The 21,123-nt window shown below is 38.5% G+C and overlaps 1 protein-coding gene across 1 annotated transcript in view; it reads left to right on the top strand.

Moving 5' to 3' along the window:
• Positions 1-21,123, top strand: part of arrdc1b (arrestin domain containing 1b) — a 38,988-nt gene that overhangs the window by 11,142 nt on the left and 6,723 nt on the right. The window contains exon 2 of the mRNA XM_065244131.2: positions 15,887-15,997. Within this exon, the coding sequence (XP_065100203.1) occupies positions 15,887-15,997 (111 nt within the window). The remainder of the gene's footprint in view (positions 1-15,886; positions 15,998-21,123) is intronic.

The following is a 21,123-nucleotide window of genomic DNA, read 5'->3' as shown; positions in this document are numbered from 1 at the left end:
ATTCCATGACTGAATTTTGGTTCGTTTCAACTGGTGCGGACCAGAGCAATCAGTGTGGTGTGAAAAGGAACCAAAATTGCTAAAAAAGCTACGATGTATCATTATTTGCTTTTGGTCCGGACCAATTGATCTAAACTGCAGATGAGAAAACGCGCTAAAAAATGTTGGGTTGTTTCAACCCATAGTTTGGTCAAATACGGGCAAACACAACTTATGGGTTAAAAATAACAATCCTGTATGATGGGTTGTTGTTACCAAACTATGGGTTTGATATTACTCATCAATTGGGTTGAAATAAATACAACTTTGGGGTTTGTCCATATTTGACCTCCTGACTATGGGTTGAGAAAACCCAACATTTTTTAGAGTGCAGGGACCATTGTTTGATCATTTCTTTCTGACAGTGTAAACTTTTTAATTTGACTAAATTGATTTTATTACAAGGCAAATGTGCACCACAATGCCAAAATATGAGAAGTGGCAGCTTCTAGGTGGTGCGTAATGGCCAACCTCAAAACAGCCCACCCTGAGTCATTCTAATGCTCAGGTCTATCCTTCCTGTCTGTGGGTTTTTTTTGTGGGGAAATTTTGTAAGTTTGGTTAGACTAAACTAAATTAATAGCATAATTCGTAAACAAGCTCCAAACACCTGGGGCATATGGTTTCAGGCTACCTAACACACTCATCTCAGTTTACCATGTTTTTTCATGACTCTTCATTAGTTCAATCAGGTTTAGTTAGAAATGTTCTTTGGCTTTCATTGCCTCTGGATATTATGAATTACACACTGTAGAGGGAGGATTTGTCCATGTCAGTACAAATTTAATTGCAGATCTTTTATCGAGCTGCCAAGAAGAGCTCCTTTTCCATCTTTTTGGAGAGCACAGAAGAACACTCAAGATCTTCTGGAGATTGTTTAAGCACTTTTATGTACGTTTAATACAAGACTCAATGGCTCTTTCCATATTTAACAGTAAAAAGAAAGAGCACTCAAGCACCAAATACAAGAGAAACATGTTTTTTTATAAATTAAATGATTTTGTGACCATATAACAAAAATCTAGTGACACCAGTCCCTTTCAGTGCTGCCAATTTACCAGTAAGGGAGGTTGTAAGATTACCAGTAATTTACCGATAAGTGTTATCTATGAACAAAAAAGATTACCGACATTTCGAACGGACGACGTCAGACCGCGTTTACAGCTTCGGGCCAATCATAACGTTTTGATACAGATGACGCCCCACACTGTTTACAGACATTTCCACGCTGAAGCACACCTGAAGTTAACATCCACATTTCTTCACCAAAGTTGTTTAAAACACCTTACCATCTATTTACTGAATTGCTGACATCCTTAGCATACCCTCTGTATAGCCTAATGTGCAAACAGTACTGTTGTTTAAGAAGCAGTTTTGGTTTGACTTCGCCTAATGCAATGTTGTTTGGTCACAAGCAACTTTGCGACCATCAGTGTTTGCCACAGACGTGAAAACCACAAAGTACAGACCGTGGATATGAAGGACGTGCATTGTTTACAAATACAACACTGAGCTCGCTGGGCACCACAGGTAACTTCCGCTTTCTCTCCGAGTTTATCAGTATTTTGATACTGATGTGTGACTGATATCTTAATGGTAAATAGATGGAACGTCACTGCGTGTGTAAACAGCACATTTTTGTATTTTCTGGTAAATTCATTCTGGTAAATTCATGGTAATTTACTGAAATTACTGTGTGAAAGAGGCTACTGACACAATGGAAATGCTATTTTAAATAATATGGTAATCATTCACAAAACTATATTTCATAGCAGTACTATCTAGGGTTGTTGCGGTGACAGAATTTTCTTACCGGTTAAGCAGCGCGTGACAAACCCGGTGTTACCGGTTTCACCGGGTGGGAGGGGCTTAGAAATGGACAGAAGTGCGCATTTTACTTTCACTTTTGAATTAGATGCAACTGTTGTTTAAATCCAGCGCTTGCGTACGCGAGTTAAATCGCGTATGAATTTGCGTGTAAATGCGAGTGCAACAGCTGGTTTAAGTGCTTGAGTCAATGTGCGCAGGTACTTCTGACAGAAACCCGCCAGTCCCAAGCAGAGCAACCGGCTATTCCTACATAAAGCGCTGCTTGAATGATGGGTTTATTATTATTATTAATGAAAAACACAACAACAAAACGATCTCGCCTACATTAAACATCATATATGCATCTTATAACAAAAACGATAAGCACGCGGCTTCTGCCATCGTCTGCTTGCCGCAGTCTGAGGAATTCATGAAATCTGACACCCGCAGCCGCTGCTCTGTGATGACGCGCGTTCAGCTCCGCTGGATTAAGACAGCAGACACATACAGTTGTAAGTGTTTGCGCTCTCTAACGAAACTAAATGATTTAATTAAAAGAAAATATCAAAACGACGGTGAAAGACGGTGTCGCGGTGGGCAAGTGATCTAACCGGTGAGAGGCTGAAGCACCGGTAATCACCGTTTCACCGACTATCGCAACAAGCCTAGTACTATCCAATGTCATCGCTGTGCAAAAAATGCACTTTAGAAAAGTTGTATAAAATATGGACAAACCCAACCACTGAGTTTAAATGACTTTATGTTGGGTTGTTTCAAACCAAAATATGGACATTTTATAGGTTAATTTGGTTGGGTTTGTCCATCACTCCCTCTATCCCATCCATTCATCTCTTCATCCATCCGTCCATCCCCAATCCTCCATCCAGTCCCATCCCCAGCTCATACACACATGCAGTTTAAAGTGCCCGTATTATGAAAAACTCACTTTTTCTGGGTTTTGGGGTGTTATTTTGTGTCTCTGATGCTCCCACACACATACAAACTTGGAAAAAAATCCATCCATGCTGTTTTGAGTGAGATACAGGTTTCTGAATGTCCTCTGCCTTGAGTCTCAGATTGCGCGAGTTAAAACTCAGCTCCGTTGTGACGTAACAAAAAGTTTCGTCACATTCAGTTTGAATTTTCCCGCCCACCACCCCACTCGCAGGTCTCCACCCACCAGGTAGCTAGAGAGCATAGAGCAGTCACTTGAATGAGACCCTCTGTGCTGTTATCATGTCTCACGGAAATAACAGCGCTATTTGGATATTATGGATTATACTCCCACATACTTTTAAAAACAAAGTTTTAACGCGAGATTATTGGAACCCGGAGTATCTTATGTACAGTGTGTTACGACGCAAACAGTCCTCAGATTGTAGGCGATAAGACCTTCATGCGAAATCTGATGTAAACAACAGACTATGTATCTATATTTCACGGATTATAAGCATTTGTGGACAAAAATGGTAATTGGATGTATTTTATTGGACTTTCATGGATCATTCACACATCTGAAACAGACTGGATTCGATTCGCGATCGCGTTGTTTTATTCACAAAAGGTAAGAAGTCACGTTATATTTTGCATGTTGTCATCTTCTGTCACAAAATACTACATTTATGATGCTAGAGCTAAAAGCTTTTTGCCAAACTAACCGAGACCGTACGCCCCGGCTTTTCTGACGAGGCGAGCCTCTAATAACTTTACGGTCCGCATAGATATATACACGGTCCGGACCTCCCGCTAGCTTCTAGCAATTAGCATGCGGTCCACAAGCAGTATACATCCCCCGCCGGGTCTTAATTTCTGTAATTTGCGAAAATAATGCGTTTGAAAATGTTTATAACGGGAATATGTTAGTATTGTCCAGGGAAAATGAGTGTATTGTTCAGACTGCTACATCACAATTTACGCTGGAATCTTTGTGTGTCATGATGAGTTTGACACACCGAGACCGGGCCTTACAGCCCCAGCTTTTCTGACGATGCTAACCCCCCGAGCCTCTTGTAACTTTACGGTCCGGACCTCCCGCTAGCTTCTAGCAATTAGCACGCGGTCCACAAGCAGTATACATCCCCCGCCGGGTCTTAATTTATTTAATTTGCGAAAATAATGTGTTTGAAAATGTTTTATAATGGGAATATGTTAGCATTGTCCAGGGAAAACGAGTTTGTTGTTGTGACTGCTAACGTAACATCACAATTTACTCAGGAATCATTGTGTGTCATGAGTTTCTTCTCCTGTAGTGTACTTATTAGTGATACTTTTCTGCATGAATTGTCTGTTGGCAACATAAACCGTTAATAATAATAATAATAATATATAAAATAATAACACAGTATGGTCTGTACTGCTCACGAGACCACTGAGCATGCGCACGGGCACATGACGTTAGTAGTGGGGCGTGATCAAAGGAGCAGCAGCTCATAAATATGTAAGACTAGCTCAAAACGGCACAATCTGAAATGCCCTGAAACAGAGGCTCCTAGAGATGGGTAACAATCTTTTCCTACAAGTTATTTCGAGCAAACAACTTTTGAAACATGCTTTATGGAACTCATACACCTATATAACTTGTGGAAAAGCAGTCATAAGATGGGCACTTTAATGATGCTTCTCTGTATTTAGTGTATTATGATGCAAAGTAGTAGCTACAAACATTAGCTATAATGAAAATGACAAAGTAAAGATAGTAAACAAAGTCTTTTCTATTGAAAAAAAAATGCATACTCCAAGGAGGCCATGGTGTTACGCTAGGAAAGACCACAAATATAGAGAAGTGATACGGTTTAAATCAAGGTGACCTTTTCTCAGTTCAAATTCTCAGTTTGCTTGCTTGCACTAATCTACTCCCTGTTCTCTATCAAAGCAGATATGTGGTTGCCATCCCTGGAGGAGTAAATCTCCCTCTGAATACTCCCTGTGATTTCAGCTCACTCATAAATTCTAGTTTATGTAAAAATTTCATGTTGAAGCACGTGGTACTCGGCCCCGTACAAATTTGTTTCATTGTGAGAAAAGTCTAGCGAACAGACACAGCTCGTGTGTTATTCTGCGACGGCTGGCCAAATGGGGTGTGAAATAATATTCTTTCACTTCAGCTTGGCGGATAGTCATTATTTACTCATGAGAGCTGGAGGGTGAGAGACTGAACTCAACATCTCAGTCTGTAAATGAACTACAGCCTCGGCCTTGAGGAATTCACACACAAACCTAGTTTTGAGTCTACTCCCCTTCCTTTGGTCACTTATCTCATTGTACTATCATTGGCACAATACACTTGTTACTGTATGACATCATGTGTGTCCAAACACAAAAACTTTCCAGTCCAAACTCGTAAGACAAAAGTAGGTATTTGCAGAATATGTGAATCTCTTTTCTTATTGTTTTGAGATGCACAGCATCAGAATCATGGGACAGGATGGACCTGGGCTCTAATTGGTGGAAATATTTGAGATGAAGTACAGTGAAAACAGAACATGGCCTGAAATCACAGCTTGTTGCATAATATAGCCTGGTTAAGCTCCTTATACACACTACAAACAGACAGACAGACATTAAAGGTGGGGTGGACGATTTTTGAGAAACGCTTTGCAAAAGCAAGTCGGGCTGAGTACTAAAACACACTTGTAGCCAATCAGCAGTAAGGGGCGTGTCTACTAACCAACATCATTGCCTGGGTTGCATATGTGTGGGGTGGGTCTATCAAAAGAAGGTCCAGATTCTATTGGGGTAGGGGCCTGTTTGTTTAGTTGATTTGAAATGTCAACATTGGCTTTCAAAGATCGTGCACCCCGCCTTTAAGTCATAATTATGTGACCGATATCTTTAGGTATAATGCAAAATAATAATGTGCTAAATCTGATGTTCTTTTGGACAAGGGAGTGTCCTAATATCGACCATATTTTAGCCTACAAAAATACTCTCTCTTTTCTCTCTCATTTCTTCCCATGCAGCTGTTAGTTTGACCTTGTATTGATGGCAGTGATGTGAATAGCGGATGCATTGTAGCCTCCCGGGCTGATGAACTGATCTGAGCAGTGCTGATCTATGGCTGCTGTGGATTAAATGGTGTAATAGGCTCATAAAGGGAGTTGTGATGAGGTCAGACCGAAGAGAGAAAGCTGGTGCTCTTCTCTGGTACTAATTGCTCCTGAAGTTTTAATGAGGACATGGGAGTTTAGTTACACTCGGTCCGGAGCCGAAGATGAGATCCTCAGCCCGTGATGCCATGCTAATGATCAAATATAGACTTGTTTTCCTACTGAGTCTAACCTCTGTGTTCAGTTTGTCGTATTGATTGTTTTTGTTAAAGTAACGGTTCGCTCAATGATAATTCTGTCTGTCATTTTTATCACCCTCATGTCAGTGCATTCCCTACACATTTCATCCCTTTAAAGCCCTCACTCCGGAGGCTTAGGGCATATGGATGAGCCCTGAATTTTTGCTAAATTAATTAATGTATACACATATTTCTTAATGTATTTCCATATTTTTATTTACTAATGGGGATTAGTAGCACAGTTAAATTAAATTACGAATTAGTCATTGTTTACAAATCGCTTCTGTCATTACACAAGTCTGATGGCAAACTTATTTAAATGGGTTTAAATTGTCATATTGTATTCTGTGTTGACATCATAAACAAATGATTAGGGATGCGCCGATACCACTTTTTTGGAATACGAGTACGAGTACGAGTACTTGCATGTCAGTACTTGCCGATACCGATACTGAGTACTTAATAAAAAACATGATTCAAATTTACAGGTAACAGCTTTAGTCATATAATTTAACAAAAAAACAAGTGACTAGTTTTCCAGTTTGTTGTAAACTCTGCCTCTTTGGACAACACAAGAGGCATTAACCCCTTACACGCCACTCAAACATAGACATTTCTCAGACCGTGGTATCGATCCCTGGTATCGGGGGACTTTTAACGAGTACGAGTACTTTAGAAAATGTGGTATCGAGGCCGATACCCGATACCAGTATCGGTATCGATGCATCCCTACAAATGATGCTTTCTTCTTGCTAATGATGTAATGATATCGGTCTCTTTTAACCGATATCATAAATTGTATTTATAATACTGTTGACTCTTTGAAATTGACCGCAGCAAAGTCATTTCTTTGTTTTCGTGGCTTTGAATGTAACAAGAAAAACCTGACTTTACAAACACACTGTAATGCTTTTGTGTGTCTTTGCTCCAGCTGATTCATATCCAACTCAACAGTAAACAAGGAAATATCAGTCTTACCAGAATGCAGCTGTCTGTATCCACGCCATTGCAGGCGGCCCTTCCTGAGTCCTGACTCATTCTATCACCATGATCTCATGGGGTCACATTTGCTCAGACTTACTATTCAATTCAGTGCTGATTGGTTGAAAAGCTGCCAGTTACTAAGGACGTTTTTTGGATTATTTTATGTGGCTGGGCTGTTTTGAGTTTGACACCAGACCACAATTGTAAAAATGCTTGTTTCTATCCATCTAGATTCATGCGTGTTTTGGGATATCGCTTAAACTCTGGATTGAAACGAGCAGATGTGCATACATTCTGAAATAAATTTATGGAGTTTTGTCTGTGCGTTCTCAGATGCAATTTAATATATATGGAAAAGACAATGGCATCTCCTATTACAGCAACTTGCATTGTTCTTATGCCCCCTTTCCACCAGCAAGAACCAGGTGGTAGTTCAGAGCTAATGCTTTTGCTGGTTTATAGTTGCCTTCTAAGAACTGTTTTGCCTTTCAATGCGTTATAGAGCCACCTAAGAGCCAGGTTTTACGTCACTGTATACTTCTCATCTTTCCCAGCAATGTTATCACAGCAGCGCCAAACACACCATCAACAATGTCAGATGTTACATAATTATTAATGGTCATGATTTTGCATACATACACTGGCATATTTAAAGAAGAACATTTTCTTAAAGGCTTTAAACTTCTGTGAAAATTTGGGATGCTCCGTTCACGATTTTTGCAGCTGACACTGATTACTGATTTGTTATCTTCGGGATCGGCCAATTCCGATTCCGATTTGTTTTTTTAAGTTAATACAGCCCTAATGCAAATAATAAACTTTGGCATGAGGATGCATATATATGTGTTGTATACGCTGTTTGATGGGGATGTGAAGACGTGTCGCACTGTTAGGACCGGAGAGCGCCCTCATAGAAAATACACACATCTCTGTAAAAGCAGAGAGAGAAATCCAAATCTGTGCGTCGCACACAAGCCATGAGTTACAAAAATGCTCACACTACGTAAAAATTGCTCTCTTTGCAGCCGCTTTCAGGATCCCTATGATGACAAAAGTAAACCGAAAGATTGGTTCATGAGATCGGCAAATTTAGTGAGTTCCGATCTAGTCATTTAAAGGATAATTCCGGTATTTAACACTTTGAGTCTCATTTCTGGTTTGTTTTGGATGAACTACAGTGATGGACACTGACATTTTGACAATGGGTCGTGTCTTGAGTTTTTGACTCGTTTAGAAGCGTCTCTTGACTGCTTCAGAATGGAAGTCAATGACCATGCACAAACATGTCATTAAAACAACACTTAACGTTCATTTTCAAAACTGTACTACTCACCGAGTGGTTTGTGGTGTTCGTTGATGATTAAAAACAAATATATTGGCGCAATGTATGATTTCAATCCGTGTTATTTGCTATAGTGGATCTATTTTTTCAGATACCTCACAACCGCGTATATACTTCCGCTCTATATTTGAGTCTGAAGCGTTAGCACACTCCCGACCACTTGATGGCAACAACCACTTTGCCATACAAGTACACTCGCTGTCTAGCGTATAGACAGTCACAATTGAGCTCAACTTCAAACCTAAAGCTGGTCACTGAGCCATCGAATATGGTAAAAATTTATTCTAAGAGAAACCGAGTGAAAAAATTACAACCACATGTAAACAGACCCTTTTCTGTTTCCCGGCGGCGGAGTGATATATCAGCGAGCAATAAGTCTTCCAAGAGAAGTCAATGGAATTTTACAAAATGCCAAATAAAACACGACAGAAACTGTATTTCGCTACACAACTTGTTTTTAATCATCAACGAACACCACAAACCACTCGGTGAGTAGCACAGTTTTGAAAATGAACGTTAAGTGTTGTTTTAATGACATGTTTGTGCATGGTCATTGACTGCCATTCTGAAGCAGTCAAGAGACGCTTCTAAACGAGTCAAAAAGTCAAGACACGACCCATTGTCAACATTTCAGTGTCCATCACTGTAGTTCATCCAAAACAAACCAGAAATGAGACTCAAAGTGTTAAATACCGGAATTATCCTTTAATGTCGTTATCTGCCAATACCGTTCTGCGGATGATCGATCAGAGCATCACTAATAGGTACGGTCAACTGTGTGCTTCTGCTTGCCATATCATTTATCAAAATTTCTTCTTTTGTGGAACTGGTTTAAAACAACATGAGGGTGGGTAAATGATGACAAAGTTTTCATTTTGGGGTGAACTTTCCCTTTCAAATTACCCAGAACAGTAACTTTCAGACACTTTTAAAATTTCTTGCATTGCATTCAATTTATACATTGTTTTTCATCAGTATTTGTATTTCCTGGGGAACGAACCCATTGACTTTTGCATTACTCATGCAATCCTCTATCAGTTGAGCTACAGAAACACCTTAGCAACCACAAAGCAATGGACTGACAACCACCCAGAACAGCTTAGCATCATAATGGCAAGTTCTTAAAATGTTTAAAATTAATAGTATTTTCTATAGTAGTGTTTTTTATATTTATAGTAAAATATTTTAGCTGTTCATTAGAGATTTTATGGAGTTGTGTGTATGTGTGTATATAGAGAAAGTGACGTGCATATACAAACATTTATTTGTGTTGTCACAAAGGACCTGTGCTAGCAGCAAGGGACATTATCAATGCACATGGGCGGCACTGTACAGAATATAATTACAAATATACAATAAACCTTCAGACTGTTCTACTTTTGTCTTCGTCTCACAATTGTGTTCAGTACAGGGTGTAACTGAACAATCGGTTGGTTTAGTTTACGAATACGTCTTTTTGTGTAGTAGTCTGAGATGAAATTTCATTTATAATAGATGGTTGCAGTGTCTCGCAGTGTGCTGTTGATTGGCAACAGTGTTGCTTACTCTGTGTGTGTTAGGAAGCAGGTTCAGCCCATGCTGTCTTCCCGTGTGGACGGGTTGTAATAAACACAGGGGTCATGCTGGTCACCCACTGCAGTAAGCTATGTAAGCAGCCAAGATGCATGTAAAGGAATTCTGTATTAAAGTTATATATCAAACCATTTTTGTTAATCCTATTTGAGTCAATTGATGGATCAATGGTAAACTACGTAGCTGGCAAATAAAAACACACTATTAAAACAGCAAACATGCAACAATTTCAATGCATAATCACTCGCTGCCTGTGTGGCCTATTTCCATGTTGTGAAAGCTTCATTTCCATCTTGTTCTTTTGTTCGTGTGGAGCAGTGAGACTCACAATGAATCCAGCTGTCCTCACTGTGTGCCACAAGATGTTTTTTATGTTAATGCTAGTGTTCATGTACCATCAGCGTGACCATTTACCATAGGCTTCATAAAAGTGATAACTTTATATTGCTACAGTTGATCTCTATATCCTTTTAATTGTGTAATGGCTTAGTGTTTCAGTCATGGCTGATATGGTAAGTCCCATCACAGCTTGTGAACAAATATTTACCCCATACATTTGGTGTTTCTCTGTCCTCCCATTTTATTATGTATACATACATACATATATGCATACACACACACACACACACACACACACCACATATGTGACCCTGGACCACAAAATCAGTCATAAGGATCAATTTTTTGAAATTGAGATTAATGTATCGTCTAAAAAAATAAATAAATAAGATTTCCATTGATGTTTGTTAGTATAGAGCAATATTTGGCAGAGAAACAACTATTTGAAAATCGGTAATCTGAGGTTGCAAAAAATCTAAATATTGAGAAAATCGCCTTTTAAAGTTGTCCAAATGAAGTCCAAAGCTACACTCTTAATAATGATACATACATTTTTTATATATTTAGGATAGAAAATGTATAAAATCCAGGGTTTCCCGCTGAAAATTTGTTAGTTAAGGTGGTAGGGTTGTGCAGGTGGGCAGGCCGGAGGCGTGGCAATCAAAGGGGCGTCATGATGAAAATATTTTTATTTAAAACACTCAAGTAAAACTCAATTTTGAAGAAACTATGACAGAAAATGAACACATACTAGATTATTAATGAATTAAATGTTTTATCAACAGGCTAGTTATCCTCCAGACAGTTACGGACCATGTCTTTCTCTCATTTCGGCCATGTGGCGCGTGCCCGCTCGCAGTGTGAAGCGTGTCCACGCTATTCTCTGAGATGCACTTGACGGCCGTTTGTGCAGGGAATTTTTTTTTTGGACGACCTTGTTAAGGTGATGGGTATTCCAGCTTAGGTGGGCCGCCCGAACTGAAAAGTGCTGCGGGAAACCTTGAAATCTATTCACAAAACATGATCTTTACTTAAAGACGGGGTGCATGATTTTTGAAAAACTATTTTGGAAAAGGGAGTCGGACTGAGTACCAATACACATTGGTAGCCAATCAGCAGTAAGGGGCGTGTCTACTCACCAACATCATTGCCTGGTTTGCGTGTGTGGGGTGGGTCTATCAAATGAAGGTCCAGATTCTATTGGGGTAGGGGCATGTATGTTTAGGTGATTTCAAATATCAACATTGGCTTTAAGATTTCATGCACCCCGGCTTTAATACCCTAATGCTTTTTGGCATAAAAAATGTATTACATTTTGACCCATACAATGTATTTTTGGCTATTACTACAAATATACCCTTACTACTTATGATGGGTTTTGTGATCCAGGTTGAAATATATATCAGGGCTCCAGACTAACTTTTTTTACTAGGAGTACAGTGGCCCCCAACTAAAAATTTTAGGGGCGCAACCAAAACATTTAGGGGAGCAACCAAAAAATTTAGGGGCACAAACCGTAAATCAACATGCCAACCAAATATTCACATTTCTACTAAGTAATACACTGTATTACTAATAAATACTTTGATGATAGATGCAGAAAGTACAGTGTGCTGTTTTAAATTCATTGTCACATCACAAAAAAGATCAAATTTACTGGTCGCACAAAAAATCTCGCATTTTGGTGGCAAAATGCCACCTTTTGGTGGCAGTCTGGAGCCCTGTATATATATATTTTTTGTCATGACCGACTGTTTTTGCATATATTTAAAATGTTTGTTTCTTTTCACAAATAAAAAGTCACATGTTTGTCTTGAAAACGAAACTCACAAATGCAAAATTTAGGCAATAGCAATATGTAATTTAAATATGTGGGACACACTGAATGTATTGGGTAAATATTTGTTTACAAGCATTGCGTTTAATGTTAATGTAGTGGTAGTCAACAGTTTCCTGATGCCAGGAGAGGTTCCCAGATGGCACATAGCAGATGGCACCATGGTGGCGTAACGCCTCTTGATTCGTTCATGAATAGTTTGAAACTCTGAATCTCTCATTGGATTTCTTTGGGCTCTTTTGCCAGTGTGCCAGGGAAGGCACCTGCCTGGAACAACAGCGTGTTGCCATCTGTCAGCACCAGTATTTTTGTGCCTGGCGCTGCTGCTTTGATAGTGTTGGTTAGATAACAGCCTTTAACATTCCCTGACGGTGTGCTGTACTTATTTGCAGCTGTATTAAAATGGCTTCCTCTGTATAAAATGTATTCTCTGACTTTATATCATCTTCTTTTCATTTGGATGTGTTTCAGTCTGAAACATCTCCAAAAATGGCGCCTCATTTCTATGATGAGTGTACTGGGATCTCGCACACCCTGCCTGAGCAGTTTATACATCTGTTATGGAGCTCATTCACGCCAGCTGTTCATTTATATCTCCAGCCATCACAGTTTTGTCACTGGCATCCTTTTTGAATGAGAACAGGAAATTTGATTTGACTAGACAACTCGAAAAATAGATCCAGCCCTTGTTTTTGTGTCGTGTGAAAAGGTTGTTTAAATATTGTTTGATTGTCGCCTCCTACCTTTGTGAATGTGCTGAATAGTATCTGGTCCTTTCAGAGTTTGAAGCTGTAATGATTGTGTTTGCTCTGCCCTGCTGTTTCAGGTCAATCCAATTGAGATTTCTTGGGCTGTCCGTCGGCCTGTTGCATAATCAGATCAGCATGTGGTCACATGGCCGTTTTTTCGTTCAGTTTTTCACTTTAATTCAGATTTGTGCACACTGAGCTGCTTGACAGGGTCACACTAAGGGTGCACTCACATTATCCAAACCATGCCCCAGCTCCTTACTCCCCCAGGTGCACGCACTCACACTGTACTTTTTATCGATCCGAGTCCGGGCGTGATTTCGTCATTAAGATGCGATTGTTTTGAAAAAAGCAGGATGTAGCTCTCTCTTAACACTGGAACCCACCGTAATGATAAGTCTGTGTTTTTTATTCGGAGTCATTTGGTGCGCATTACAGACATGTCATCATATTGCTTAGTTGATCTGTCATGTGTGCAGCTCGGACATTCACGTAACCACGCTGCTAGCATCAAAAGGTTTCTACGGAGGCAGATGAACATGAGTGGTCGCGCCACTGACGTCTTCACCTTTTGAATCGCGCACAGGCGCGATTGCACTCACACCACAGCCTTCCGCGCCTGAGCCCAAGTGAACCGCGCTCCGGCCCACCTCTGCAACCTAGCCGCATCGCGATTAAGCAATCGGCGCCCGGGTGCGGAACAGAGCGATCACACTAGTCAAACAAACCAGGCTTTGGGGGTCAAATGCGCCCGAGCGCGGTTTGGTTTGGATAGTGTGAGAGTGCGCCCTAAGTGTTGTGCCAGGGATTGCTCAGAGTCACACAAGTGTTTGAATGTTTGTCTCATGGCACCATGCTGCAGCAAAGGATTGTGACTTTTGCTTTAGATAAAATTGCAAAAGTAACAATTAGGGCTGCATGGTATTGAGTTGTTGAATGATATGCAATAGTTTGCTAAATTGTGCGATATGCAATACAGTAATACTTTAAGGTTGTAAAACCTGCATTGAACTTTGACTATACTTTACTTTTAAAGTATTAACTTCTTTCAGTTTTTGCAAACCATCTCGATTATGCATACAGTGATGTGCACATTTGTGGTATTTTGCAATATTCTCAAAACTTTTTCTTCCACTGGTTGGACAAATCAGATTTAAGATCTGTATCTTGTGACTCTGAATTTTTTTTTAGACAGGCAAAGCTGGTTTATGTCGTATGTGATACCAATCCAGTTTTTAGACTGAACAACAAAATTCTGCATTTACAAAACTGATTCAAACTCAAATATGACCCTGGACCACAAAGCCAGTGATGAGGGTCATTTTATTTAAATTGAGATGTATACATCACCTGAAAGCTGAATAAATAAGCTTTTCATTGTTTATTATGATAGGAAAATATTTGCCTGAGATACAACTGTTTGATAACCTGGAATCTCAGGGTACAATATTTTTCTAAATATGGAAAAAATCACTAAATTTTTTGATAATATTTATCTACGGTAGGAAATTTACTAAATATCTTTATGGAATATAATATTTACTTAACTCTTTCTCTGCCATTCATGAGTTAACTCGAGTTAACTGGTCAATTAAGAGAAAACGCTTCCCTGCCAGTGACGAGCTTTTCCGACAATACGTATTTTCGCCATTATCTACCAGGTGCCCATATTTGAGAGGTGATAAAAAGAGAACAAATAGTTTTTTTTTTAAGCAGAGGGTCTGTTCTTTCGTTTGTATGCTGATATATTTAAATAAAATTTTCTGGAAGGCATTAAACTTTTGTGAAAATCATAAAAAATGCTGGCACTGGATGGCAACTTAAAAAAAAAACTCTGGCTGGGAAAGAGTTAATATCCTAATGATTTTTGACATAAAGAAATAAATCATATTGACATACTTCAGATGTGTCAGTCAGTGCAAGGAAGATCATAATTTTTCTTAATAACTATTAAAACATCAAGCAAGACCTGCAATTTATTTTCTAATTCCTGCATGTTTAAAAACCAAACCAAAATCTCTGATGACACGCATCCTTTGAATTAGATATTGATAAGCAGATATTGATAAGATGTCTTGCAAAATGGAAGTGCCTATAGTCAGTCCTCAAATAAGATTTAATGAACAGCATGAACAGAGGTTTAGTAATCTGGTCTGAGGCTAGACAAGTGTGACGTCTAGCATGACTTGGTGCTTTAAGAAGTCTGACGTTTGTGTGCATTGGTTTTGTTTGTTCAGGTAGTTGTGGTTTTATCTTTTTGGGTACACACTGATCGAACCTTTGTGGAGAGCTTAGCATAAGACAATTCAATTGCAAATAAGGATGTTTCTTATAGACGCTCCATACAAAAAAGCTTTTCCATCTGGATGAATACAATTTGTACAGAATGTTCGTTCTGTTGATGGATGGGACGAGTAAACAATCGGCATTCTTAACATTGTCATTCTCAACATTTTCTGTTTTGACTTAAATGTGAAGAATGAGATCAGATATCTTTTACTGTGGTCCATTACTCAAATTACTCTTATCGGACCTCTCCTTACCTCATTTTATTGTCTTGAATGGTTTAAAAGACTAATACATAAAGGTGTGGAAGGAGATTTGACAACATTTGTTGAAAAAAACCTTATCAGAGAGGTCAAATGTGCAAGGTGTGTCAGAAAAAGATTTATGGATTATTTAATGAGAAAATATAGTTCCTTAATACATACAAATAATACTTTATTGTAGTAATTCTTGAATAATTATAAAAATATTTTTGCTGTATTACTGATTACATTTTATTTGAAAAATACTTTATTTATATTATTTACAGTATCATATCGGATTTATTAAAAAATATTTAGTTTGTGTGGTTATAGGATGTAGGTGAAAATTCTGACCAAATTTTCAGAAGGTTTGATCTGTTGTGTTTCTGTTTTCTTGTGTAGCCATCAAGGTAAACTGCGTGGGCTCATGCGGGATCTCGTCCAAACTGAACGATGCCTCATGGATGGTGGAGGAGCGATACTTGAGCAGCACGCTGTCTGTAGCCGACAAAGGTGAGGATGACGACCTTCAGTCTTGAAGTTTAGTGGGGTTTTTTTTTGTCTAAATGGCACCATCTAAAATAAAAACATGCTTACATTGAAATCAAAGCACTTCTTTGTTCATTTGCGTATAGTCATGTTGCTCGGTCAGCTGTTTGTGTCTGGTAGGTTTCCCGTTCTGAGTACGTGTCTGTTTGGGTCTTCCTGTCTGTCTGAATGTGTCTAATATCACATAACCTTTAAAGTAGGTATGAGCTCTTCTCCTTTAACCTTTCTTTTGACTGTTTTAAAACAGTCTACATGCAAATAAGGTGCATGCATGCGTGTGTTTGTTGTTATCTGATGAAGTGTATGGTTGGTAGATGTATAGACTCAGGAAATGGTTGCTGCTTTAAGAGAGCGTTCACCTCAAATCACTTTCAAGTTGTTACAAAGCTATATAAAAAGAAAGATATTTTAAAGGATTAGTACATTTTCTTAAAAAAAATCCAGGTAATTTACTCACGATCATGTCTTTAATTGTTTAGTCGAGTTTTTGAGGAAAACATACCATGATTTTTCTCATTTTAATGGACCCCAACACATTTAATGCAGTTTAAAATTGCCGCTTCAAAGGACTCTAAATGATCCCAAACGAGGTCTTATCTAGCGAAACGAATGTCATTTTTGGCAAGAAAAATTTAAAATATGCACTTTTAAACCACAACTTCTCTTCTTCCTCTGGTGTGACGAGCCAGCACGACCTCACGTAATTGCGTAATGACGTGGAAAGGTCACGTGTTACATATATGAAACGCACATTTGCGGACCATTTTAAACAATAAACTGACACAAAGACATTAATTATTATCATTCCACATACAACAACGTCGGAACGGTCCTCTTTCTTCACATTTGTAAACACTGGGGCGTCGTTTTGATACGTCATTCGTGACCTCTTGACGTGATGACGTAGTGCGTCACAGGACCAGAGATAGACGAGAAGTTGTGTTTTAAAAGTGCATATTTTTCTTGCCATAAATGACAATCGTTTCGCTAGATAAGACCCTTATGCCTCGTTTGAGATCGTTTATATTCCTTTGAAACTGCAATTTTAAACTGCATTAAAACTGTTAAGTGTTGGGGTCCATTAAAGTCCATTAAAATGAGAAAAATCCTGGAATGTTTTTCTCAAAACAAAATTCTGAACAAAGAAAGACATCAACATTTTGGATGACATGGTGAGTGAATAATCTGAATTTTTCTTTTAAGAGAATAGACTAATCCTTTAAGAAATGTTTGTAATGATATTCTGGACCAACTTTGACTTTCATAGTATTTTTTTGTACTATGAAAGTCAAGAGTGGTCCTGCACCCTGGCTTGATTTTAAATATCTTCCTTGGTTTTCAGCACACCAAAAAAATTGTACATATGTTATAGGTTATATGTTTTATGTGAGGAAAATAATAAAATCCTATATCGCTTTGTTTAAGGTGTAAAATGTGTTTAAGATTTGAAAGCTACAGATCAAACACTAGCTAAAAATATAACTTTTTCTCATGCTTGGCGCAAACAAACACAAACAGGTAGTGAACAGCTTCAAACAACACAACAGAGGAATAGGAAATGCTAAACCCTACGACTTCCTTTCTTCTGTGAAACACAAAAAAAAGAATTTTGTGATGACCAATCCTTTCCAACCATTCTCCTTTTCCAGTGAATGACACATAAATTGCAGAAGCAATTAAATAATTTTTTTTAACCCTTTAACTATCACTTTATATTACATTTTATAAGGCACAATTCCACTACGACTTTCTGATACAATCTTGCAATTCAAAAATGCAAGGAAGAACATCTCAACCCATGTTCAGGTCACACAGACTCCTTATGTTCTCGGTGAACGTATGTGTGCACTGACAGGTCTTTCCCTATTAGAGTGCTTGTTAGCACACATGCTCCAGCTTGTCCTGCGACCATTTCCAGGAGACCTTTAAGCGCCTGAATCAGATGAGCTGGGTAACAAATCTTGCACGAGCCTGTAGGCCGATAGAGATGTTAAATGTTTTCGCTGCCAAAAACTAATGCTGTCTGCCTATTAGCAATTCAAGTTCCACTCTACATAGCTCAGCAGTCCTCATGTGCAGGTGGTGGAGGTAGACTTAGATTTTCCACTGAGATTTTAAAACTGTGTGAAGTCACAGTGCAAGGCTAGATGCGTTTCGGACATTCCATCAGACATGCGAGGACTGATGCATTGGCAGGGTACTTTTCTAAGAAATTCAATAGACTTCTGTTTTTGCATGATTCTGCTCGGATGCATCTATTATGTACACACGGATGAACTCAGCCTTTAAAGTTATTAACACTTTCGCTTATCAAGCAATGCAATGGGCAGCAAACCGATTGGTTAAACTGTATTATCACGCTGCTTTTGGGAATGCTTGATTCTGATTGGCCAGTCACAACATTACAAGCTAAAACTGATTTATGCAGAAACCGTGTCATCTTGATTGATAATACATGTATGTTTAATGTAAACATGTATGCCAGCATGTAAAAAAAAACTCGGTCACCTGAGAAGTGTGTAATAAACTAGAAATTTTATGGTGGCATCTGGGTTGTTCTGAATGCATGTTTACACCCTTTTGAGTTTACTTGCGCTATGTTTACCTGATGATGATGTAGTAACAAACAGAAAAGTAATATGATAACACACTTTAAAAAAAATTGTGTTTAGGGGTCAATGACGTGAAGTTAATTATTTGTGTCCATATGGTTCTGTTAAATGTAAAAGGGTTAAAATTTCAAAATTAATTTTTCCTGATTACTGGCATACATTCTCTTTTTTTTAAGGACCAAGTTTTCGTTTTCTGGTTTTATTTCATTGTGAAAGATTATTTTAGGGAATAATTGCAAAAATATCAATGTGGTGTAACCGGTCTGTGTCAATTGGTGTAACTATTTTAAATGAAAATATAAATATATTCATAAAAAAGGTGGAATAAAATATAATCATCTAGTTTAGTGTAATATGATTTTTTACATAAATTTTTACATAATTTGTCAAAGATTATTTAGAAAACTGAGATGTTTTCAGCATATGTCAGTACAAATATTACAAAAACGCATTACCTGACTATAAAATTACATTTAGATATAAAGAATAAAATTATATTTTAAAATTATATATATATATGACCATAAAATGGTGCAAATTATTTTTTTTATTGCATAAAATTAACATAAATACAGTATGTGCATTGAAATAAACCTGATGCGAGATTTTAAAGCAAGTTGTTTTGTAAGATTTTTTTATTTCTCATCTTGCAAAACCGTTTTTGTCACTGACCCTTATGCTGCGTTCACACCAGCCGCGGTAGAGGCGTCAAGCACGAGTGATTTCAATATTAAGTCAATGTGAAGACGCGTTGGCGCACGTCTGGAGGTCGTTTAGTGCAGCGCGGTAGACACGATTTCGCCTCATTTGTGCGTCTAGAATTGAGCATTGCCGCATGACGCAAATTTCCACATGATTGTCTCGATGACAAAAATTTCACGGGCCATAGAAGCGAGTAAACTCAAAATGTTCAAGCGGCAAACTAGATGCTGTAGACGGGAATTTGATGCCTCAAACGCTGCTGGTGTGAACCCACATTTAGACAGCTCCGCAAGCACTACTAAAAACGCTGTATTACACGTGCCAGGCCAGTAGATGGCAATGTTACTTTGTAGAGAAACACTACACGCCTGCGCACATATGCATTATTTAACGGAGTGATGCATATAAATATCAAAGGCGACAAAATCAATGTGATGATGTGAAGATGGACTATAAAAGTGACCTTGGACTATAAAGCGGCAAAAATGTTTGTTGGAGAAGCAATAATAAACTCAGTATCTTGAGCAGCACAAACAGAGTCCAACAGGCCACCATTGTTGTTTTGGTTACACTCGCTCATGCCTATAGATTTAATTAACACATGCACGTGGCGTCACCATTATCACAGATTCGCTTTAGGGGTGGGCGGTATGACCAAAAATCAATTTTACGGAATGATTCATTTTATTTCATGGTAACAGTATATTTCACAGTATAAATGTTTTTCAGATTTATGTTTATATTGTAGTGTATGTTGTGTAAACGAACAGTCAAAACACATAAATACGTGTGTTCGGCTAAAAAGACATTATGTAAATGGCCTTTTAGTGTACATTTGCACTCTTACTGCCTTTTTTGCTTTGAGATTGTGTACTAGCTCACAGAAATGAATTAACTGTAGTGTTAGCCAGGTTACGCTCATTTCTGTACTACAAGCATCGTCAAATAAAACGAAGGACACAGCTCCTGTCTGCCATTACTTACAAATCAGGAAGCCCCGCCCCCTATTTTTGCTATGTCACACTGATGAAGCTGTTCTGAGAAAATCTGTGAAAATCAACCTACCAAATGTTTTTAGTATAGTTGAATATTTACCAGGGATAAGTGAATGTATTTCAACAGTGAACATTTAAGGCGACAGTAAGAGCAGCCCTGGTTATCTTGGTCTTTTCTGTCGACAGCAGGCACTTTATAAAAGGGCTCTATAGCTGTAAACCATTTCCCTGTCTGACGTTGGCTGATGACAACACAAAGTTCTCATTGTCTCCATTTCTTGTTAACTATTTGAAGGCACGAGCTGACAGCTTGCATAGTCTGGCTGACCTGTTATTAGTCACACCTGACCTGTCAAACAAACTCAATAGGGTGGGTTAATATTTAATGTTGCAGATCGGATCACAAGTGAACAAGAGCGACGAGAGATACATACTTCTGAAATATTTAGCTTGAATGCATTGTAAGTCACTTTAAATCGAAGTGCCTGTCAAATTCATTCATGTAATTTTGTCATGGATAGTGGGTTGGAAATGTCTCTAGTAAATGATGCAGATGAGGCCGGAGTTGCCTAAATCGACCCCGAGTCCTGAATTAATGCTTTTTCTTTGAAGTACTGATATGGCTACTTTTACAGAACAGCTTCCTTCCTCCCAAACAATAAAAATTCGGCTTGAACAGCAACTAACTCTCTACTGCTCTCAGACCTGCTTGTGTCAGTGAACTCCCCATCATTTTCTCTAAGAGGCCTTTTCCTGTCTTACGGGCCGTGACATGTAAACA

This window comes from Paramisgurnus dabryanus, chromosome 18 (assembly GCF_030506205.2).
Source record: "Paramisgurnus dabryanus chromosome 18, PD_genome_1.1, whole genome shotgun sequence".
NCBI classification, from domain to species: domain Eukaryota; kingdom Metazoa; phylum Chordata; class Actinopteri; order Cypriniformes; family Cobitidae; genus Paramisgurnus; species Paramisgurnus dabryanus.
This window is presented reverse-complemented; position numbering and strand designations above follow the sequence as displayed.